We start from the raw sequence: 24,458 nt of genomic DNA, 5'->3' as shown, positions 1-24,458 counted from the left end.
AATGCAAGTGAGAACCTCTGCATTCTGTAGCACAGATGCAGTGTGATGTGCATTTGATGCACAATTTTCAGTGTGACACGATAGTTGTTGTTGCAGCAAACGATGATCATCACAGAGTAAAATGAGATCATCATTAGAATTTTCTGCTCCAAATGAGTAGAGGTAATGGCTGAAAATGCCTTCCAGAGTACCACTGCCAGGTAGAAACATGGGCTAGAATCCTGGCTCAACCAAAAAAACCCAAACAATAGAGTTGTGATACAGTTTTAAAATGTCATAGCATATTCGTGTGTCACTGCACCGTGTAGCAGGGTTGTTGCTATTAACGTTATTATAGTGGTGGGGTGATGGTTTTAGGCCTCATCTAGTAGAGGATGAAAAGCTGTTCACTGTCTAAGCCAATTGAAGGGTAGCCTTTTCCAGAATAGAGTCCACTGTGTTGTGTAGCATGTTATGGTAGTTTAGGGCGTTTGGCACTGGCCTCACTCTACTCTGATTTGAAGCCACTGTTAAAATCCCACTGACTTCAGTGGCATGAGAGTCAAGACAGTGGTGAGCACTTTTGAAAATCCCACCTTTAGCAACCGCTGAAGACAGTGATAGTCTTTCCATTGGCTCCATTTGGCTTTGGATCAGGCCCTTAATTAGGGGTCAGTAGAAACACCCTTATTGATTTCAGTAGGCATCAGCTTGGGTCCTAAGGGTGTAATATTACAAGGTACTGAGCACCCTCAGTTACCATTTATTTCAAGGCAGGATTGAGCCATAAGTCTCTCCAGGACCTGTTACTTCTGCTTTGGAGCTAAACAAAAGAAATGGTACAAGACATGAAAGGAGAGTTGAACCACTGAGGCTGTGTGCACACTACAAGGTGAAGGTCTGATTGTAGCATAGGAACTTTAATCTAGCTAGCACGGGTAACAGTAGTGGCAGCATGGGCCAGCAACCAGAGCATATACCCAGGATCCCTGGAGGGCTTGTACTCTGGTTGCTAGCCTGTGCCAGATTAATGCTAATGCAGATATGCTTAGGCATGCTACAATCAGACCTTCATTTTGCAGTGTAAACAAACCCAAAAGCTCCTCTTTCCAAACTCCCCTCCCATACTTTTATTTAGGGCCAGGTTCAGCTCCCAAGGAAGTCACTGGGAGCCGTTCCATTGACTTTAATTGCACTTGGAATAGGCCTGTGATCCAGAAAAGAAGGACTAGGAGAGCTAAATCTGCAGGGAGATTCCATACATTTTATTTCCCTTTACCACTTTTTTCTGGGCTGCCATCTCTTGCAGGTTAATGGTGACAGAATGAGAGGCAAAGAAGGTCTTACTGGTGATCAGGACAACAATTGTCCCTTTGGGGAAGGGAGAAAACTCTCGAGTCTCTGCACAGCTCAGAAAAACCATTGCAATCAGCTGCAGCCATGAGGGGGGCTGTGCCACTCTTGAAGCAACCCTTCTACCTCTAGCAGATGGCAATTATACTTCATTAGCAGTCCTGTCACTCCCATTGCTTCTCCCAGGATTCAGTGACATGAAAATGTTGCCATGTGATGGGGGAGGAAGCTGGAAATCAGTGACAAAAATGGAAACAGAGCATTAAGCTCATCTAGTGAAAGAAGTGGGGGGAGGCAGCTAAAAAGCACAGAGTTTGTTGACAGGAGAGATGCAGTCCTGCCAGCTTCCTTGAGCTCTATAGGATGGGGGGTGGACAGGGTGGTTAAAAGAAAGGATAGCTGCTGATAAGTTGCTGGAGACCTCTCTTGCTGTCATTCTATTGTGCATTGATTCTCAACCAGAGCTCAATCCTGCAAGATACTGAGAACTCTAGCTCGGATCCAGCACAGCATTTAAGCACATGCTTAAGTCTCTTGAAGTCAGTGGGAATGCTCACATGCTTAAAGTTAGAGTGCTTTGCTGCATCGGTGCCAAATACATTGCAGAATCAGGCAGAATCCTGCAAGATGTTAAGCACCCACACCTTCCATTGTCATTGAGAGTTGAACGTGCTCCTTACCTCTCTGAAAGTGCTAAGCAGCTTGTAGGGTCTAGGCCCTCTATTGCCATTTATGCTTGGCTCTCACCTGTGGGCAGGGGAGAGGAGGGTCACTTAAGAGATTCTGCACGTCCATTAACAATGAAGACATAAAGGGGGCCACCAGGCAGTGGGGAAGGGAGCTTTCAATCCACCTGCTCACTCCTGAGACTTTCCCAGCTGTACTGAACCTTGAACAGGAAAACAGGGTTTTTAGAGCTGCTAAAATGATAAATCAGAAATATTTTCATGTTAATGTCAAATCCTACAAGGGAATATTTAGCCCTTAGTCTGGTCTCATTGAAACCTGGATGACACTGGTTTTATTGCCCTTTTCTTCAGGAGCAAATCCTAACTAGCATAATGTCAAATCAGAATCAGGCCTTTGGAAGACTACATTTGATATGCAAGTCATATGCCAACTGTATGGTGCTTGTGAAGACCATAAAGCAATATACCAACAGCAGTTTCTTTCTGTGAGACTGATAGTAATGGTTGTGACATGCTTCTTTAATAAGACAGTTTTGCACTTTTTATAATACTTTTCATCCATGGTTGTGAGTGTTTCACATTGGGGTAGGTGGTATTCTGATTTTACAGAAGAGGAAACAGACAGACAATTAGGGCCTGATATTTTTTGAAGTGCTGAGTGTGCCCAGTTCCCATTGCCTTCAGCTGGAGTTGTGAGTGCTCAGTCCTCTGAAATGAAGTCCTAAGGGTCAGATTTTCAGAAGAGCTCAGCTCCCATTTAGGCACCAAAGTAAATGGCCAGATTTTCCAATGAGCTGAGCATGCTGGGTCTTTTGAAAATCTGTCCCTAATTGTCAGAATGGGAGATGCCAGATGATGAGCACTTATGTAGGTACCTGAATGGGAGCTGAGCTCTTTTGAAAATCTGGCCTGAAATGGCTTGCCCAAGATCATGCAGAGTCACCAACAGAAATAGAACCCAAGAGCTCTGTTTACTAGCTGACTGCCTTTTTCCTTTCAGACCTGTCATGGAGGTGCCAACTGACCAGCCATTCACTGAAGAGCAGGCTCGGCTCTACTTTAAGGACATTGTCTTGGGCATAGAGTACTGTGAGTACCAAGATCAGTTGCACCTTTACAAAGCATTGCATTCACCTACATTCTTGTTTGAAGCCAACCTTTTGGTCACTGGTGAACTGTCAGGAGTAAAAGGATACTCTCTAATCATATGGAGGGATTTGCAAGATTGGCAATGACCTATCTCAGCCTGGTTTTGTATAGGCTGTATCAGAGTTATTCAGTGGCAGCCGTTCTTTAAAGGGGCACTATGAAAACGATTAGTAATTTTTTATTGTTAACTCTCTTGGATAGAAGTTGTAGACTTCAATCCTTACAGCTGCGCCAAGCTTGGCTGAAGCCAGGAAACAGCATTTGCAAAGACACAGGCAAAGAAAGTCAATTAGCTTCAGTTGAAGTGAATTTGCACTGCTGCCAGCTGAGCTGTGGGGGATGAGCTTGCAAGTGGCAGCTGGAGGGCATCTGTCCTTGTCTGCTCCCTTTGGAATGCATCTCAGTGACTCATCATTACTCAGGGCTGTGACATGGGGAGAACATGCCACCTCATCACCTGCCATCACAGCTGGTGGCTTGTGTATTTCACAGAAGCCTCATTCAGTATCTATATATTTTTAATGGGCTATTGTACAATTTATTTTAATAAATCAAATATTGTTTCTCCCTCTAACCTGGCAGATGAGTTCTCAAGTATTTTGGGCCAGATTCTGACCTAAGATCCAGGCTTGAGCACTACAAAAGGGCCAGATTTTATCCTTAAATGGTATTCAGGGAATTTCCCTGGCATAAGGGAACTGGCATATCACTGCTGACAAAGATAATAAGACAGCCCCTGTGCCAGCTGCCTCACACCACGTGTAGAGAAATGTTGGGGAAGGAAGGGAGTGGTTGTGTGGTGGACCCTATGCTAGTGGGATAAGAGCAACCTTTGACTGGTTAGCTCTTACTGGGTCCGATGCACACTGGCCCTCAGGAATCAGGATCAAAGATCCATTTATGGACTTCTTGATGCTCCTTCCTTTTCTGCACTGAGCAGAGATCTAGCATTCCAGAACTCCCAGGACCTCCAAGATATTTAGGCACTGTGACAAAGTTCCTCCTCTACCTTGGTGGGTCCTGCGCTTATTGGCAGATTTGCTCACCTCAGTGATCTTCCCCACAGTCTGGATCAACTCCTCCTCTGTCTGATCAGAAGTTTGAAGGTTTGGGGGGAACCTGGGCCCGCCCTCTACTCCGGGATCCAGCCCAGGGCCCTGTGGATTGCAGCTGTCTATAGTGCCTCTTGTAACAGCTACATGACAACTACACCTCCCTGGGCTACTTCCCCATGGCCTCCTCCAAACACCTCTTTATCCTCACTACAGGACCTTCCTCCTGGTGTCTGATAACGCTTGTACTCCTAGTCCTTCACCAGCACACCCTCTTGCTCCCAGCTCCTCTCACACACTTCCTCTCCTCTAGCTCCTCCCTGCCTGACTGGAGTGAGCTCCTTTTTAAACCCAGGTGCCCTGATTAGCCTGCCTTGATTGGCTGCAGGTGTTCTAATCAGCCTGTCTGCCTTAATTGGTTCTAGCAGGTTCCTGATTACTCCAGTGCAGCCCCTGCTCTAGTCACTCAGGGAACAGAAAACTACTCATCCAGTGACCAGTATATTTGCCCTCTACCAGACTCCTGTACCACACTGGCCTGGGTCTGTCACAGCACCTAACTCACATTGACTTCAGTGGGGGTTAGGCACTTAAATACTTTGGAGAATCTGGGCCTCAGAGACTAGGAATGAAATCCTGGCTCCATTGATGTTAAAGGTAAAATTTGATTTAGTTGGGGACTGGTCATGCTTTGAGCAGGGGATTGGACTAGATGACTTCCTGAGGTCCCTTCCAACCCTGATATTCTGTGATTCTATGAGAACTCTTAACTTCTGTGGAAAGGCCATAAGGCAATATACCAACAGCAGTTTCTTTCCATGAGACTGATAGTAATGGCTGTGACATGCTTCTGTAATAAGTGATACAATAATAAATAATACAGTTTTGCACTTTCTATAACACTTTTCATCCATGGTTGTCAGTGTTTCACACTGGGGTAGGTATTGTCGTGATTTTACAGGTATTATCCTGATTATCCAGGATTTCACTCTAGAGGTCTCGTCATACTGACCTGAATAAAGGCTGTAGCTTCATTGACAACTTTAGTAAAGCTATCTATGGGCTAGTTTGCGTTACTCTCATTTATATTGAATTACACCTTCCAACACAAGCTGTGAGTAGTAAGTCAAGAGTTGAAGGATCAGACCGTAGGGAGACTTCTAGATATGTAACCTAACCTGTTTTGCTTCCATCGTCTGAAATGCAACATTTTCCACTGTTTCAATCCTTAGTAAAAATCTGTTTTACTGAACCAGAGGGAATAATTTCTAAATCACTTCCACTGACCATGTTTTTAAAAAAGCGAAGACATAGCCTTGTCAGTCTAAAAGAAATGTATTATCCTGTAATCTGTACTTAGAGCCTTGTCTATCTTCAGTTAATTGGATCTCAGAAAGACACAGGGAGCGCTACTGCTCTCCCCATAGGCTAAGCAAAGCTTTAGGTATTGCTTGGCTATTTTACAGAAGAGCCATCTCTGAAAGGGTAACTGGAATGTGAATGTCCCTAACGAGCACAGCAGGCTTTGCTGAGATGAAGGAAGATCATTCACAAGGCCATAGTCATATCACACGCTGCAATACATTAGTTCTGTCTTCCACCTGAAACTAAAGGGACAGTACCAGCCACTGAATGGAAATGAAATAAATACTTACAGTAAATGTGATTGTACTATGGGTTAAGGCTGCAGGGTCCAAGACTATTTTGCCAGTAGAGTTTATAGAAAAATTGTAGTTTTTTGTTATTAATGTTTATATTCTGATAGTGCCTAGGTGCCTCCACAGAGTCCGGGGGCCTGTTTTGCTTGACACTGGGTGTGCATGTAGTAAATGACAGCCCCGTGCCCCAAAATATTTGCAGTCTAAAAGATAATCCAAAAAAAGTGGATGGGGGAGGTGGGCTGAGGCTGGGTAACAAAACCGAATAAGATGTTTTAGTGGTGATAATAGCAAAAACAATAGGATGTTTTGTTTTAAGCTTTTGGGTAACCATTTGTTTTATTAGCTGCTAAAAGTTAAGAAATGTGCTCTATTGCAACTGCTGTGTAAATGCATAGCAATTACTATGTAATTACAGAGAAAAGTGTACCATTTGTGCATACTGAGGGAAAGTGTTGCCAGCAATCCAAAGATTGCAAGGTAATTTTAATGTAGGCATACATAATTGTTATGTAATTTGCTATACTCAATCACCATGCAGCTGTTCTAAGCTCACAATGTTCACAGCAGTAACTGCATCATTGCTAGTTGTGTTTTATTAGATTAAATGTTAAAAACTGGATTCTTGTCACAAACTGGAATGTATTAATCAAGAACAATATGCTGCATGTTGTATGTAAGGCATCTTGTTTTAGATGGAAAATGGCTATGACTGAATACAGGCCTGTCTATGTAATACTGTAGAAATATTGGCTTAAGTTAATTATTGGTGCCCATCACAGAGTAGGCTGGCTCCATAAGGAGAGTTGGGCTCAGCCCCACCTGTGCCTAATTATCGGTTGCCAGTGGTTGGGTCAAGTATCCATGCATCACCCAATGGTAGCCAGGGGTTGTTGCTTCTTATAAAAGGAAGCCTGCTCAGTTGAGAGAGAGCCACCAGTAGGGAGATTCTTACTGGGATATAGAATTAGAGAGAAGACTGGAGCAGAAGTTTTCCCTACCAGTCAAAGGCAAAGGTCTGGCTGGAGCTGTGTGCAGTGACAGGCAGGAACAGAAACCCTTAGAGTCATAGTGGACTGCAGAGCACTGTGAGGTGCCCCGATTGAGCAGGGGAAGACCTAGCATGAGGCTGCCAGATGTCTACTTTTGTTTTCTTGATCTGTATTGTTTCAGTCAACTAGATTCTGGAGTATCTGATATACACAGGAATCTGGGACATTTCTTCAGAAAACTGAGGTATTGGCAGGATCTGGTGCTAAATAAGATAAAATTCTGTTAGTGTCCTTCCTGAATCCACGCTACAAGCCATCAGCATTTACCTTTCCTTGCCAGTGTGACAGTGAATGGCACAAGGTTAGCTGACCAAGAGTGACATTACAATGGGTGACACAAATGTCCCCAAACCATTGATTTTTTAGTTTATTAATTTCATTGTATATAAATATAATTCCAGTTGCGCCTGCCTAAACTCTAAGTAGGGTGTGCACATGCATGTGTGTTTGTGTTGTCCATGTATGTTTGTACACACACAGTTAGATCCCAGTTCAGCAAATCACTTAAACACATGCATAACTTTAAGCACATAAGTAATCCCACCCTTATTCAACAGGGCCGTGATCAAAGAAAGCAGCCCTATTCAGGAAAGCGCCATATCCACATGCTCAAGTGCTTTTCTTAGTATTGTAAAGTCATTTCCTGAACGGGGAGTGAAAGCACTCTGCCATGTGCTTAAGTAGCATTGAAGCCAATGGGAGTTAAGCACATGCTCAAGTGCTTTGCTGAACAGAGATGGGGATGTTCACATGCTTAAAATTAAGCATGTGCTGCACTTAAGTGTCATCTGAAACAGGGCCATGATGATGTATTGTGCACTTAGATAATGCATTTCAGTTGAGCAACTCAAAGAGCTTAACAAACATTAATTAAGGTTCACAATACCCCTGGAGAGAAAGCAAGTGTTACCCCATTTTATAGATTGGGAAACTGAGTTGTCCAAAAGTTACCTTGACTTATGTAATGAGTCAGTAGCAGAGCTACGAATAGAACACAAGTCCTGACTCCTGTTCCCCAGTCCAAATCCCTAGACGACACTTCTACCCAATACAGAGAACAAATCATTGTTTTTCTTTAATATTGGCTAACAGTTCTAGAATCTGGAATCCCTGTAAATAGGAGTGGCACAACATTTCAGAGTCAGACCACCTTCCACCCTAAATAAGGTTGAAAATGTATAAAACAACCCATGACAAATCTACAGATTTGCTGGAGTAAAAAGAAAACCCCATTTATTTGCTTAGAGTATTTTATTTTTGACATCTTGAATACAGTTAGTAAGGTTTCTTCCAGTTTGACTTAATGCTAATTTTCTTGTCAATAACCAAGCTTTAAATTGGTTTGCTGAATAATGATGAATTGGATGTCCTGCAGATTTGCTTTGGCAGGTGAACCATGAAAACCAGCACCAGGTAAAGTAAGTAAAAGAGGAAGGATGTTTTTTCCACAGCTGTCAGGCTGACATGTCTTAACGAGAAATCTCTCTCTTGCTGGGAGTTGACATTTGGTTTAACAAAAGGAGGTGGAGGCTACACTACATCTCTTTCCAAATGGCTCTGTAAGTGTGTGTGCATACGTGCACGCATGTGCACGTTTGAGGTGCGGGTGAGAGAGAAAAGGCTTGTTATATAAAATTGCACCAAGCAATCCATTTATCAGTATGGGGTTTGGCAAGCACACAGTCACTGCAATACTCTTTTGAAGCCTGAATGTTCCTGAAGTCCTTATTCGGGCAAAGCTCTAGGACTTCAGAATTCAGCCCTGTCTGCCTGTGCATGTCTGGGTATTCAATTACTGCACTCGCAAGACAGACATTATAGTTTAAACTAAATTCTTAGTGAGTCAGAATGCTGATTCATTCTCCAAGGGCCTGCTTTAATGAATGACGCTTTCACAATGATGTCATTGTTTGTTTGTTCAGTCTCCTTGGATTTGGACTAGAAAGCATCATACCTTAAGGCAGTGGTCACCAAATGGTCGATCACGATCAGCTGGTCAATCCTAGAGGATCCCCTAGTCGATTGCAATCTCCAGTAGTGCAGTGGGGCTCCCAGAAGTGGCCAGCACATCACTGGGGGCAGGGGAGTAGGGATCTCCCTCTGCGCACTGCTCCTGCCTGCAACCACCACCCCCGCTGCTCCCATTGGCTGGGAACAGGGAGCTATTGCCAATGGGAGCTGCGGGGGTGGTGGTTGCAGAGAGGAGCAGCATGTGGAGGCACATGCCCCCCAGCCATGGTTGCATTGGCCCCTTCCAGGAGCGGCGTGGGGCCAGGGTAGGCAGGGAACCTGCCTTAGCAGGAGCCACGCTGCACCACCAACTAGGAGCCGCTGGAGGCCACACCCCAGCCCTGAGCCCACTCCCAGAGCCAGCACCCCGAACCCTAACACTCTGCACCAGTCCAGAGCCCCCTCCTGCACCCAAACTCCCTCCCAGTGCTTGCATCCCTCACACCCTCCTGCACCCCAACCCCTTCCCCAGGCTCAGCCCAGAGCCCCTCTCACACTGTGAACCCCCTGGCCCTAGTCCAGAGCCTGCACCCCCTCCCGAACCCCAACCCTCTACCCCAGCTCATTGAAAGTGAGTGAGGGTAGGGGAAAGCAAGCGGAGGGGGGGCGTGGAGTGAGTGTTGCAGGGCTTTGGGGAAGGGGCTCCTTTTGCTTTGCATGGACATTAACCCCTCCATTCCTGAATTCTCTGTAACCGTAGACAAAATGTTCATTTTGTGGCTTTGGGAATTAGAGAGTTTAAACTCCCCCACCCAGTCCCTGGGCCTCCTCGAAGTGTTTTACTGGTACCAAATGGATATAGAGTAAATGTTTGTGGCATGCTTTATGGGGATTGTATTGATGTAAAGTGTTTTTGTAATTTTATTTGTTACTATTAAGTATTGTAAGAGTTTAAAATGTATTGTTAAAATATTTTTCTTAGCATGAAATTGAAAGGAGACCATTCCCTCTTACTGTATGTAAGTAAAGGGCCAGTGTAAACACTGACATGCCATAACAATTTATATAACATCTTCCTCATCTCACTACAGAATTAGAGATTTTGGCCTGTATGTATTTACTATAGATGGGTTTAACTAGAATCTGAATTGTGACCCCCCCCACCCCAACCCCCCAAACCCTTCACAATTTTAGGGTGAGGTTGGGTTCAGATACCTGGATTGGGCCCAAACTCTACAGTTTTAATTGTCAATTAGCGTCATTTTGTAAGGGCCTGACTCGGTCTTTACACAGGCTAAACTCCCATTGGCTGCAGTGGGAGTTATGTCATAGTAAAGACGAACTGCAGGATTTGTCCCTTTGCAGTTTATTTGCAAGCATGATATTAGTTTTACCTAGATCACAAGAAGCTGAAACAGCTGTGAGTGAAATGAAGACACTCCATTCTTTCTACCACCTTTGCATTAGGAAATGTAAAGTGTCTCTATTGATTGTATTAAGGAAAACCCGCTTTGCTTACCATGTGGCAGGTCTACTGCCCGCTTAAGGGAATGCCTGTCATCTGTCAGTTGAACTAGTGGGTCAGAAAGAGGAACAGGAAAGGATAATGAAGTGCAGCTAAAACCATTGGGAAGTTATCTTTCCAGCAGTACAGTCATACAAAACAATTCTCAGTCAAATCCCCCATCAGCTTCTGGAGCCCTGCACCGTATACTAAACCCAGAACAATATAAATGCCTGCTGTGCTGATCAAAAGCTGGCTTTTCCAAAATAAGGCGTAATCTTTCTTCTGTACCATCAATATGTGAATCTAATTCCCATTATCTTGAAAGGGGAATTAAGTAAATAAATCAACAGAAGAGTCAATTGCAGTGTGTTTGTTTTAAGAGTATTCTCAGGACTGTTATCAAGAGATGGGTAAATTCAAACACTGGTGACATGGCAAATAAAAGCCCTGGTGTACCCAGGGTCTTGTTTTGGATTTTGTCAGCTGCACATTCTGCGTGACACATCTGTTGTGTGGGCTTTTGCAAATGTGGCTGTAAGCACATAATGCGCATGGAGAAGGAAAGATGGTCTTGTGATTAAGACACTGGCATGGAACTCGGGAGATTTGGGTTCAGTTCCTAGCTCCACCACAGACTGCCTGTGTGACCTTTCTAAGTCACTTAATCTCTCTATGAATCAGTTCCCATCTGTAAAATAAGGATAATAATACTTCTTTTCTCCCACTTCTTATCTGTTTAATTTGAAGACCTATCTAGGCAAGGACTGTCTTTTTTACTATGTATATACACAGCACCTAGCACAGTGGGGCCCTGATTTCATCTGGGCCTCTAGGCACTGCTGAAATATAAACAGTAGGAACATAGCCGGTGTTTGTGTGTATTGTAATAAATCTATAATGTCCTGTTTCTCCCGCCTCTTATTAAATGTTCTTCCCCGACTTTGCTAATTGCCTGTAAAATGCTGGTTTTAGTGTAGGAGATTCTGGCACTTCTGCCTAATCCGTGACAACTGATTTTGCTTATGCTATGAATTCAGAGTTTCCAAAGAGCTCAGCTGCCAGAAGCTCCCATTATGAAGTTTTGTGGCCATATTTTCCAAGGAGCTGAGTAGCCAAAATGCACTCACTGTGCTAAGCTCTGTTAAAAATCTGGCCGTGGGTCCAGGGGCTGATGCCTCCTGAAAATTCTGGCCCATGTGGCTTGGTCAAGGTCATAAAGCAATTCGGTGTTAGACTAGTGAATGAAACCCAGAAGTCCTGATTTACAGTCCTCTGCACTGAACACTAGGCTAAATATACAAGGTGTAAATGGCCACAGGAAGCAGGCTGGCTCTTAAATGTAGCCACTTTATGTCCACTTGCTTTGGATCATTCTTGGTATCTGTGGAACACTGCAAACTGGCATAGAAGCCTTGCTTCAAAGAACAGCATTTTGTTTTAAGCTTTATCGGCTGCTGCTGCAGCTTCCTTGGTAGGGTGTTAAATCATTTCTCCACTACAGGGCTGATGTGAGAGTAATACTAAGCAGACTCTGCAGCAGCACCATATGGATTGCTTTTGCCCTTGAACAGTAACAGGCTTCTGTTTTAATCAAATATAATTCAGCCTTAGTAAATAGCATTATGTGCTAATATGTGGCAATTTTTTGTAATGGGGTTTTGGAGAGTTAGTAATGAAGTGCCCGGGCCCTGGGATTTCCAGGAGGGAGAGCAGAGAAGGAAGCTGTTTTAAAAGACAATGGGGAATCATCTCCCATTTCCCCCTTCCTGCTTTTTTCTGCTGGTTGGTATAGATGAACAATTCCCAAATATCTGCTTTTGAATGACAAGCACAGCCTGTTTTAGAGTCTGAAAGCGGATGTGTCTAGAAATGAGGGAAGAGGGGGTTCTCATTTAAAGATGAGTTTAGTGATTCTGAAATGTGTTGTATTATCACCCCTGAAGGATGGCTTGGTGATAGGTACTGTAAAAGGACCAGAACAAACAGATGTGGTCTTTTCATGCTTCATTAGCAGTAAGGAATGCAGCAGACAGGCAGAGTTGAAGGAAAGAGATCTGGATTGAGTATGCACAGAGAGAGAAAACTGTGTTTATCCAGTAGCAGCCTGACTACCAAACTAGGTTCCTCCTTAAACCTGACCCTCTTTTTCACACAGTCAACCTGTGGAACTCATTGCCAGGGATGTTGTGAAGGCTAAAAATATAACTGGGTTCAGAAAAGAATTAGATCCATCAGTGGCTGTTAGCCAAAATGGTCAGAGATGCAACCCCATGCTTTGGGTGTCCCTAAGCCTGTGACTGCCAGATGCTGCGGCTGGATGATCAGGGATGGATCACTCAATAGTTGCCCTGTTCTGTATATTCCCTCTCAAGTATCTGGCATTAGCCACTGCCAGAGGACAGGATAGTGGGATAGATGTACCATTGGTCAGACCCACCATGGCCATTCTTATGGTCTCCGGTCCCACTCATCATACCACAGTGCGTTCATTGAAAGAGTGCAGCCTAGGGAGTCTTCCCTGTGGCACCGTACGTCTGTGACACCAATTTTTCAGTGTTCTACAATAATGGTGTAGCACAATGCAATTTACAGTTGTATTTCCCTTGGGAGTAGTCCCATTAGTGCGTCACACTGGGTGAATGGAGTATTGTTGGATGCTGGCCTGGCTGGAGCACCTACAGAGATCAGAGGAGGATTGACAGCAAGGGTGACATTTGTGATAGTAGTTCTTGAGGGTTTCTCATTTTGATATCATTGAAGTAGTCTGGATTTAGCTAACTTTGCACATGAGTCTGCAAGCACTCTGACCCCAGTTCAGAAAAGAATTTAAGTATCTGCTTAACTTTAATCACTCATGCTTAAGTGCTTTGCTTCATCAGTGGATGCTTTGCTTCATCAGGGCCTCAGAACACAGATGTCCTGCTGATCTCCTGGAGCTTTCTCAATGGGAACTCTGTGTCTAGAATGTTTGCAGGATCAGACTCTTGCTGATATGAGTCAAGAACAGCAAAATGTAGCACCAAACCCTTCCAGCATTTCTGCATTAAAGTCCCTCTGTGTCTCTTCAGGCCTGTCATTCAGGAGCAAAGAGACACCACTCTTGAGAAGCTGGTGAAGTGGGCAGAGAAGGAGGTGGAGGAGGACAAAGTTGAAACCAATACATCAAGAGTTTTGGAGGGATGTAAGCCGACCTCGGACTTATATGGGTTAGGAAAAACTTTCCACATGGGCAAGTTATCCCATAAGTGCCTGCTGTGTGGTTATTTGCACTTTCCTTTGAAGCAGCTGATACTAGCCGCTGTCAGAGCATCCTGCAGTAGATGAACCATTGGTCTGATCCAATATGGCAGGGCTCATGTTCTTATCCTAATAAACGATAGCCTTAGATTTTCAGCGGTTTTGTACTACACATCCATAACCATATTTCCTCACTGCTAGCATCACTTAAGTGAAAATGCATTGGTTTTTAAAAAAAAATTAAAAGCCAAGTTTGCAGAAGTTTGGGTGATTCAATTTTATAAGGCCCTCATTTAGACACCTACAACCTGATTTTCAGAGTTACTGAGCGTTCAGCTGCACTGATTTCAGTTGGAGTTGTGGGTACTAAGCATCTCTGATAATCAAGCTCCTTGTGTATCAGGTTGGGCCCTCCAAATTAGTAGACATGCTTGAAAATTCTGTGCCTCTCCTTCGCCATTAGTAATAATTGCCTCTCTCACAAGGGCTGTTGTGAAACTCGATTATTGGATGTTTATAAGATGTTTAGAGATTCCTGGATGGAAGATGCTATAAGAAGGATAAGAATTATTATTAAGATTCAAATAGTGCCTGAGTTGCTGCTGTTTTCCCAAAGAAATGAAGGATAACTCTCTAATAAAACTGAATTTAACCGAGAGCTCCAGAAGCAGATTTTCCCCCAGGGGCTTTAACTGTAATATCGTACAATGTTTCATTTTCATTATGAAGCAGTATTGATTTATTTTTTAAATCAGGTCTGTCAGTTAGCATTGAGACAGCAGAGCAACTTGTACACAGAGAGCTTGTTATAGTGAGCAGCCAGTCTCAGCACTAAAGAGCAAAACAATTTCCAGCCAAAATGAGCAACTTAAACCATTTGTTTGACGTCTTTGACAAATCATCTGCTCTGGGATTTTTTTTACCAGAAAACTGTGTTCTGATTGGGCCAGATCTATATTGATTTACACTACTTTAGGATCAGACTTATTATCTTTATACTGGAGTAACAGTGACTTCATTATTTGGCTGTCTCTGACACTCCCTAGAGTGCTTTTTGCACTCAAGATCTTGGGTATGTGGAAGGGGTGTGATCAGATTACAGCTCTGCTCATTCTACTGTAGGTAGACATCAGTCGGAAAGGTTTCTCAAAGTCAAGTGTCATGGTATGGTCCAGAGAAAAGACCAACTGGTTTATGGCTAATCAAGCAATGTCTTCAGTTGCTGAGAGAAGAGAACAAATGTCTCATTACAGCATTTGTCTCTACAGTAGTTGAAGATCATCTGTTAATGTTGGATTCCTGCCTGCTGGATCAGGTGAACCACATCATTCCGCAACATAGGACTGAAAGGCTAACTGCTTCATATCAGCCTGGAAAACCAGCCTCAGTTCATACCAGTACACAGCAAACTGTCAGATATGTTAGGGAGAAAATCATTATTTATTCATACCAGTGATGCTGGCCTGAAAGTGTGCTCTGACTTACTGGGTGGGGGAATGCATGTTCGGGACACGATTGAGATGCCTGAACAGCTTTTATAAAGTGTGCAGTCACAAGCTGAAATAACTCCCTACCAGTGCTGCCTACGAGCAAAATGGGGTGAATGTTGAGGCTCACACTGATTCCCGGGCTAGCCCCACATATGTCTCTGGAGGAACTGGGAGAGTGCTGATAAAGACTTCCTAGAATAGGTTTCGATAAGAACTAGTATTTGTTTTTGTTAAGTTTATTTTGATGAGTGTTGATCTGTATGTCTTTCTGTACAATATGTTCATACAGCTCTGCTGTCCTGTTGTGTGTGTAGTTTATAGTTTTTAATACTTAGAACCAAGAGAAGGTAGTATTGTTAATTTCCCTCACCTTGTGGCTGATGTTTCTAGAGATAATGAACAGTAGGCTTAACATGATTGCCTTTAATTCCAACCACTATTGCTTGCGTTAACAGGATCCAGGAGACAACCTAACCCCAAGCACTCTGAGCACTGATGAAATAAAGGGTTAATATGGTGCGAGTGTAAATTTTGCAATTTAATTTTACTGTGTATAAATGTCACCAACTCCCTTGTTGTGATCTGTCTGTGTGTCTTCAGGAGCCAACAGTGGCACAAATGTATGTTGCTTGTGCTATTGTCCTCACTATATGATAATCAGGAGCTGTTCATGCTGATAAACCCTTTGTTTTCAGGGCAGTTGGGACAGAATGTTTAGCTTTTTCTCTTGAGCTTTCTCTTTATTTCTCCATACTGTGAGGTGACAACTCCAGTGTTTCCTGTCATTGCAGCAGCCCTGTCACTGCCGCAGTCTTTTGTACTGGAAATGCAAATCACACCAATTTGCTGAAATTTTGCTGCAAGCAAAATGATATGGAAGAGAACTGTTATCCAGGGTCATTTTCTATTACAAAAAGCTCCCCCTCTGCAGTCTGTTTAATCCCTAAGGGTTCCAATGCATGCAATAGTCACTCTTTTAAAGGGCAAAAGTCACAGGACCCTTGGTCACTCTTCAGATGACCTTCCTGTAAAACACAGCATGGAGCTACAGAGTAATTAACTAAATTACGTGACACTGTAACAAACATACGTTCATGTGGTCTTCAGCATGGTTTCCACCTATGTCACGAGTGCTTGTTTTGATATTCACTACTTTAAAAGAACAGGCATCTTATGTTATGCTTTCAGCTAATCAGCTGATACAATAGATGGGTGTAGTCTCATATTATTTGCCTCCAATTTGTTTGTATTATATAGTCAGCAATCACAATCAGTTTTACAGTTTTTATTGTGGTCTCTTGTAAAACTGGAGAATGGCCCAGGCTAAATGCCCTGTACTTTACAGAATTTCGGACCTGAATCCAAAGTTTCGTCCCCTTTCTAATTAGAATTAGCAAGTTACTTTTATTTCATTCATGAGAGAGCTGGAATTCTCTTGTTTCCAAAGCTGGTTGGCTGGGAATTTTTTTGAAATCTGGTGTTTTGTTTATGTTGTATGGATAAAGAGTTTTTGGTTCTTTTCATAGGACCAGAAATCACTGAGAGTTGTTTTCACTGACTACAGTCAAGTCCATATGCAACTATATTTTATCGTTCCTTACACAGCCCCATATGTACCAAATGCATTTCACAGTAATGTGAGACCTGGGACTAACAGCTCTGTTTGGTCCATTGAGATTTCTTTGAATAACTATCTCCACCTGGAAATGGGTTTGCAGAGCTCTCCCTCTGTTTGAAATAATGTTTCAAACTCTTCAGGATGGAAAAATCTCTACATGGCCCGCACTAGAACTGAAGACAGATTTCTTTGATTTTTAGCTCCCTTCTAGGTCATTTTATTATTTAATATAAATAATTAGAGGGGGTGTTCTGGCTAGCAGTTCAGTACCAAGTTATCCATTGTTGTAAATGAGCAACACACAACTGAAGTCAACAGAGCTCCTCCCATTTACATCAGCAGGGAATCTGGCCTGCAATGTTTAGAAATGGTTCTATTCTCATTTCTTTTTCTCATCGGTATGGCTTTCGCATATGTAACAGGAGGTTGTGTAGGGGAGAAGATGGGGGTAGTAGTGTAAATATCTTTGAGTTAATAATAATGGAGATATACCTATCTCCTAGAACTGGAAGGGACCCTGAAAGGTCACTGAGTCCAGCCCCCTGCCTTCCCTAGCAGGACAAAGTATTGATTTTGCCCCAGATCCCTAAGTGGCCCCATCAAGGACTGAACTCACAATCCTGGGTTTAGCAGGCCAATGCTCAAACCACGGAGCGATCCCTCCCCCCTGAAAAGGTGTTAACTGATACAATGCTGTTATTACCATAGGCACTGACTCCATGAGTGCTCCCGGATTGGAGCATCCACGGGAAAAAAACAGTGGGTGTTCAGCACCGGCTAGCAGCCCCATGGATCCTTCCCATCCCCTCCAGTGCCTCCCACCCCCTGGTGGCCCTGCCGATCAGCTCCTCCCAGCGCCTCCCGCTCACCACAGTCAGCTGTTCAGTGGCATGCAGGAGGCATTGTGGGGAGGAGCAGGGGCAGGAAGAGGCAAGGGGAGAGGGTGGGAAGATATGGGGTAGGGGCAGGAAGGGGTAGGGGTGAGGCTTGAGGAAAGGGGTTGAGTAGGGGCGGGGCCTGGGGCAGAGCAGGGGTCCAGCACCCTCAGGAAAATCCCAAAATCGGTGCCTCTGGTTACTACTATTAGAGAGGCAGTGAATACGACCCTGGGTTGGTGCTCAGGAGACCTGGATTGGCCGTTGTCCAGCCATTTGACCTTGGGCAAGTCACTTCACCTTTCTGCTTGTTTCCCCACCTGCTTTCAGTGTCTTTTCTATTTAGATTGTAAGTCAAATTTTGACTAAGGCTCCTATGCCATTTAGGTGCTTTTGAAAACTCTGCAAGGAAAGAACTGTCTCTCACCATGTTTGTGTAGTGCCTAGCACAATGGGGCCCCGATATTGGTGGTTGTCTTCTAACTATTACTATAATACAAATAAATAATACTCATTTGCAATCTTTGAACATCATGACTTGTGAACCATGTACACTTATGAATCCTATAGTTTAATGAACTTGATCCCAGTTACAATTTATTATGAGTTTATTTGTAGTATATATTATTTAACATTTTATATTGTGATTGCACCCAGAGCCTACCCAGATCAGGGCCTAATTGTTCCGAGTGCTGTACAAACATATCAACAACAGTTTCTACACCAAAGAGCTTGTGTTTACTGTCTTTTTATTAGATTTCACAAAGACAAGTAAAATATTTTGAAAGATAAATATTTATTTGACTTGGAATCATGTTTTACTTTGTTTTGTGGATGAAATAATTAAAATCCCGGACTAAATTCTCCCCTGGTGTAAAACTCCATCGATTTCAATAGACTTTAATGCCACAGCTGAATTAATATGACCTATATTTCATGGTCTGTATTTTTCTTGCAAAAATGTGTTGGGAATCTGAGCCCTGCAGTCTCTGGCTTATTCTTTAAGAATCTTATATTTCACACTTGCATGAAAGGCAGCTAATCATTTCCTGAAGGGAAACTGCCGTCTCATTTTCTTTCTTACATTACCATGATGAAATGTCAGCTCATCAATAGGTTTGCTCTGCAGCAGATGTCTGATAATAATTACTGTTGTCATAGGGTGTTTAGTGTTTACCCAGATTGTCTAGTCAGCCTCTCACAGAGTTAACCGATTCACATCACGATATAATTGCACAGCAACAGCAAATCTGGAGTAGAATGACCACTGACGTTTCTTAGCACTATCCTGTGAGCATTCGTCTGGGAATTGGTCCATTATGCATCTAGAGTAGCTCTTAAAGAACACTTACTAAAAGAATCTGTTGACTACTCAGAGGCACAATGATACTGGGTAAACACATAGTATCATACAAAGAAACCAGTTAGATCGTTGTATCCTGTTCAAGTTCTTATAGAACACTTTGCTTTAGATGACAGTGACATTTCAGATAACCTTTTCTGAAAGTTCTTGTTTAAACTGAATCCTGCTGTCATGATATTGCTGTACAATAAATCTAGTTTTCTTTTTATAATTTCCTTCTTCCCCTTTACTCCAGGACATAAAAATTCCTTTTCTTACCGCAACAGTATTGCCTCCAGGATAAACTGCAAACCAAGTAGTGAATTTGTTGTAAGGCTATCTCTTGACCTCGTGATCTGCAATGATGAGCTTTTCAACCTTATATAATTCAGCTGGATCTGATATTTGGCAATGCTATAAACCAGTTAAGACTTAGTCCATTCTCGCTTGCCCAGGAAGCAATTCATTCATTCAACCTAATCATAATTACAGTCTTTCCTGTTGTAACATTTCAGAATGGAAGTTGGTTTGAAACATGATTTTACTATGAAAGGGTTCCTGGACAATAGCTTGTAAGGCCACATTTCTGAACATGAGAGTGGTTATTTTCAAGGTTGGAATATTTTTTTCTTTCCTTTTATTCTCTTTTAGAATAAAACATTCTGTGTCCTTTCAAAGATTCCTGTTTATGGCACAACTAGAGCATTGTGGTATTCTCTAGAGTGCTGGCATCGACAATCTGATTATCACTCGGGTTTAAAACAGCCTCTTTCAAACTGAAAATGTTCACTGATTTTTTTGATGTCAGTTCCCCTTGGCACAAGGATGCTATCTTAGCCCCTTCGATCTTCCAGTCTTCTCATGTGGGCATGTTCTTTCTGTGTGTGGGTCTAATGTTATGTAGATTAGCCAAGTAGAATTGCAGTTTTGAGATAAACATCTAAAAAATGGAACCCATGGGCTGCATCCCACAAACCTTTACTCGCATGATCAGTCCTGTGGATTCATTTGGAGCTAGTAGATGGAGTAAAGTTTTGCACCATCTGCGAGACTTGAGTGTAATTACAGTATTTCCTTCTTCAACAGCAAAACTCCCTCTTCCTGAGTATTAAGATCTCTGGGGCTATGCCCACTCTCTTTTGTTAATTGCCTTTATCAGTTTGTTTTTCCCCTTAATGTTTGTTCAGTGTTGGCGAACAGTGCCAGATTGACAGCCCTCGCTGCATCTCATGTGACACGCATTTGACAGTCCTCCCACAGGATGCTGCATCGTGATTGAGATGCCATGCATCTGGCCAAGCTGCTGGAAGGCTGTGGGCATTTGCCTGCACTTGCACCTTTTGGACACTGGAGGCTGCAGTGGCTTCTGCTGAGCAGGCAGCCATGTGCCACCAGGAAGTGGCACTAGTGAGACTGGAGCAGTGGCAGAAGGTGAAGGGCCTGATATGGGCCCTGGGCTCCACTTTTGCAGGCAGCTGCTCCAGCCACTTAGGAGTTTCACCACTCTCACTTATCCCCAGGATCCCCCAGCATCAGGGTGCAAGGATGTTTCGCGCCCTAGGCGAAACTTCCACCCTGCATGCTCCCCACCACACCCTGAGGTGCCCCCCTTGCGGCAGTTTCCCATGCTCCGCTCTGAGGCACCCCTCACCCCACCCCAGCTCACCCCTGCTCCGTGCACAAGCATCTCAAGCATGCTGTGGCAGCTTCACTTCTCCTGCCTCCCAGGCTTGCGGTGCCTAAGCTGATTGGCGCCGCAAGCCTGGGAGGCAGGAGAAGAGAAGCAGCCACGGCGTGCTCGGGGAGGAGGCGGGGCAGGGGTGAGCTGGGCAGGGAGTTCTCCTGCTTACTGCCCCCCCCACTTACTTGCTGCAGACAGCCCTCCCCGTGCTCCCCTGCCCCAGTTCCCTCTGCCTAAATGCCGGCAGTGACCGGGGCAGCTGAAGATCCAGCTGCCGTGGTCACTGCTGAAGAAAATGGCGCCCCCCAAATGCCAGCGCCCTAGTGACTGCCTAGGTCACCTAAATGGTTGCACCGGCCCTGCCCAACATGCTTAAGAAGCCCCCATGAACCCCAGCGACCTCTACTCCTCAGTGACACAACATGCAGGCAAAGTTGTAGAAAGCACGTCTATTAATCCTAGACTGGCCAATGTTACTTGATGAGGTTCTATTGCTCATTTAGCAGCAACCCAGCCATGGCTTGTATTCCTGAGTCCTGGTCCCTTGCCAGTCAGTCCCTTTTGAAATGTGACTGTCTTCCATTTCCACTCACCATACCACACTGGGGACTAAAATCCTCCTTTTATGCACAGAACAGTAGTGCTCTGACAATCACTGGTCCCAGGGCTGTGCTGGTATAAGTGGTGACATGTATACATAAAAATGCTTTGACTGACTAATTTACACCATATAAATTAAGGTTGCTGTCATTTTAAATACAACCACCCATGCTGATTTTTTGGCCATTCAAATTTAAGAGTGAGCTTCAAAAATACTAAGCTTAGCAAAGGGGAAATATTTTCTAACTCCCCATGAGGATTGAACAAGGCTCACTACAAAACAATAGTGGGTCAACAACTATTTTAGAAAGTATGATGAAGCCATTGTATTTCTAAAATCTGATATATAGGCCTGGGCATTAGCTAGCATTTTGTTGGAGAAGGAAGAGTGCTATTATATATTGTGGCTTCTTCCAGATATGCTGGGTAGCTTTTGAAGAGCATGTTCCCATCTGTTTACAGTGCACTATCAGAAAATCATTCACCGGGACATCAAGCCTTCCAACCTGCTCTTGGGAGACGATGGGCATGTCAAAATAGCTGATTTTGGAGTCAGTAATCAGTTTGAAGGGAATGATGCCCAGCTTTCCAGTACTGCTGGGACACCAGCCTTCATGGCTCCAGAGGCGATTTCAGATTCTGGCAAAAGCTTCAGTGGAAAGGTAAATCTTCGATTATCACTAATTAGTCTGAGTTTTAGGACCTGGGGAACATGAAAAGAAGGGTGGTATCCAGACCATCCTCACTGGTGTCTCTCTGTTCGCAGGCCAGGTAAAATAAAGAAGAATTTTTCTTTTATTATTGAGTCAAATCCTGAGGTCCTAACTCTGTTTTACTCAAGACAAAACTCCCGTAGACACCAATGGGAGTTTTGCCTGAGTGAGGCTTCAGGTTCTGATCCATTATTATTTGTCTAGGTCAGATTTCTGCCAGTCTTCCTCATGTTAAGTTGTCTTCCTCCACAAGTAGTCTGACTGAAATGAATGGGATTGTTTGTACAGTGAGGAACTACTGGATGTGATTAAGGCTGGCAGAATCTGGCCAATATCGGTCAAAGTGTGCTAGGTGGTTTGCAGACTTCTTTGTGTGCATATAGCACTGTATCTATCTAATTACATTGGTCAAGAGCTATAAAATTAGGTTTCTAATGAAAAAGAGTTTATTTTTATGTTTGAGAAAATCGCTGTCTGATCTAAAATGTATCTAGCTGTTGGATCTAATTTACTAAGTGCAATTGCTTTCTTTCAGGCACTTGATGTATGGGCCATGGGAATTACTTTGTATTGCTTTGTATATGGGAAGGTAAGGTGACTGTAGAACAATTGAATTTTATATAGGAGCCGTGGCTTGGTTAGCATTAGTCTGATTCTCCCACAAATAGGTGAAAAATAATAAACAGAGAGCTTGAATCTGCAAGCCCTAATTCTCCCAAATAGTCCTAATGAAGTCAGTGGGTGAATAAGGGTGGCATCCACGCATAAAAATTCACAGGTCTGCCTCATAGCTTACAACAGTGCCCAGATCAGCACCAGTGGTAATAATAGTGACATTCTTTTTTCCCCAAATATTTCCTGGGTTTAGAAACAAATCAGGCTGAACATGTGGAGAGAAGCATGAGTTTGATACAAAAGTTGCTCTAAAGTGCTTTAAATGATCCAGATAGTGTGCTGTCCGTCAGCTGATGAACACGGCAGACCTGTGCAGGTTATGGTAACTTGCTGCATGAGCAAAAAAAAAAGTTATGGTTTTGTAGGATCCTCGCAAGGCCATGCAGGGCCCCACAAATCACACTGCACAGTTCCAAGGCTTTTTAGCTGATGTGACTATAATTGACGGGGGTAAAATGTAAAGGAACAAGTAATTTTGTTACGGTTGTGATATGGCTTAACTCAGGATATTTTATTAGTTACGATAACTGCGCCCTGGGCTATTTCTAAAACAAATTATTTGCACCAAATCCTGAAGACACTGGAATCTCTCAGGATTTTATCCCCTAGTGATATCATTTTCCCATGGGTTATGGCATGTAGAAAAGTGGAAGAGAGAAGGTAAATAAAATACCAATGAACTGTTCTGTTCCAAGAAACCCCCCTACAGCTGGCCTTGTAGTAAATACTGTGCACTCATTTCCCTTCATTTTATAACTCGCCTTGGCTGGGCAGTTCAGGGGACAAGGCCAGAAAACCATCCCCTATCCCACCAGAAGCAGGTGCTCACGCTATTGTCTTGGGACCAGCTGTAAGGAGCACTGCTGAATGCGCTGCCCCACACACTGCCCCTGAGGTATGCTGCAAGCAGAGTGTCTCAAGTAAAGGCCAGTTGTCACAACAGCTCCGCTCCTGCCCATGTTGCTCAGATAGGAAGAGCCAGAATTTAGGCATATATCAATCAGCTGGAAAAAGTTACATTCGAAACAAATGTGCATTGAGCTCATGTATCTGAATTTAGCATAGAAAATTTAAAAAGTGATTGAAGAAGACTATCTTAGGCATCATGTAGGTTGTTAGTGCCCAAGATCTGTAAAACTGTTCTATGAAGTATTTTTAAATCTGTTTAAGATCCTAGATTGTGAACGGACTCTCCCAAGTAAATGTCATCCTTAAAAATTAATATATTTGAAAGCTGGGTCCTGCTTCATTTACCTGTGAAGACTTGAAGCTCAAGATTCTGTTTCACCTGCAAAAGTCAATGACATTGCAAGCAGACAGTACAGGCAAGGGGAGTCTGTGATCTGACTAGCTGTCATAGAAGGCCCCAGAACTATGGACTGACATCACAGCAGGCAACTAAAGAAGGAAGCTATTTTCCATGTATCATATAAAAATACACCCATATATTCCCTTGAGTGGAATTCGCCTACTTGTGGAGGCTCCATACAAGGTCCTCCTGACCAAAAATCCCCATGGTAGCCCTGCATGGCACTGGCTGACAAAGCAACACCACATGGGGACTACACCCCTGTGTGTGTGCTGTGAATGAGGGTTTCCCACCGGCTCCAGATAAACTGGTGTATAGGAGAGCATTGAGGGGAGAGGAGTAGGAATGGAACCTTTGGATCTGTGCTTATACAAGTCCAGTAAATATTGTCTAGAAGTCTAAAGCAGGAGCAGACACATTCCATAGAGTGGAATAGGGGCTACGTGGTAACCCGCAGCGTTCGTGTAAGTTGCATGTGTGCAGGGTGGGGTTGGATTCCATCCCCTGGCCTTGGGTAATTTTCTTTCTT

The 24,458-nt window shown here is 43.5% G+C and overlaps 1 protein-coding gene across 8 annotated transcripts in view; it reads left to right on the top strand.

Moving 5' to 3' along the window:
* CAMKK1 (calcium/calmodulin dependent protein kinase kinase 1) overlaps positions 1–24,458 on the top strand; it is a 181,022-nt gene that overhangs the window by 119,086 nt on the left and 37,478 nt on the right. For all 8 annotated transcript variants that reach the window (XM_050929417.1, XM_050929423.1, XM_050929418.1 and 5 more), the window contains 3 exons: positions 3,022–3,110; positions 21,695–21,894; positions 22,481–22,534. In XM_050929417.1, coding sequence (XP_050785374.1) covers positions 3,022–3,110; positions 21,695–21,894; positions 22,481–22,534 — 343 coding nt within the window. The remainder of the gene's footprint in view (positions 1–3,021; positions 3,111–21,694; positions 21,895–22,480; positions 22,535–24,458) is intronic.

This window comes from Gopherus flavomarginatus, chromosome 19, assembly GCF_025201925.1.
Source record: "Gopherus flavomarginatus isolate rGopFla2 chromosome 19, rGopFla2.mat.asm, whole genome shotgun sequence".
NCBI classification, from domain to species: domain Eukaryota; kingdom Metazoa; phylum Chordata; order Testudines; family Testudinidae; genus Gopherus; species Gopherus flavomarginatus.
The sequence above is the reverse complement of the archived record's forward strand: the minus strand, read 5'-3'. Positions and strand labels throughout refer to the sequence as shown.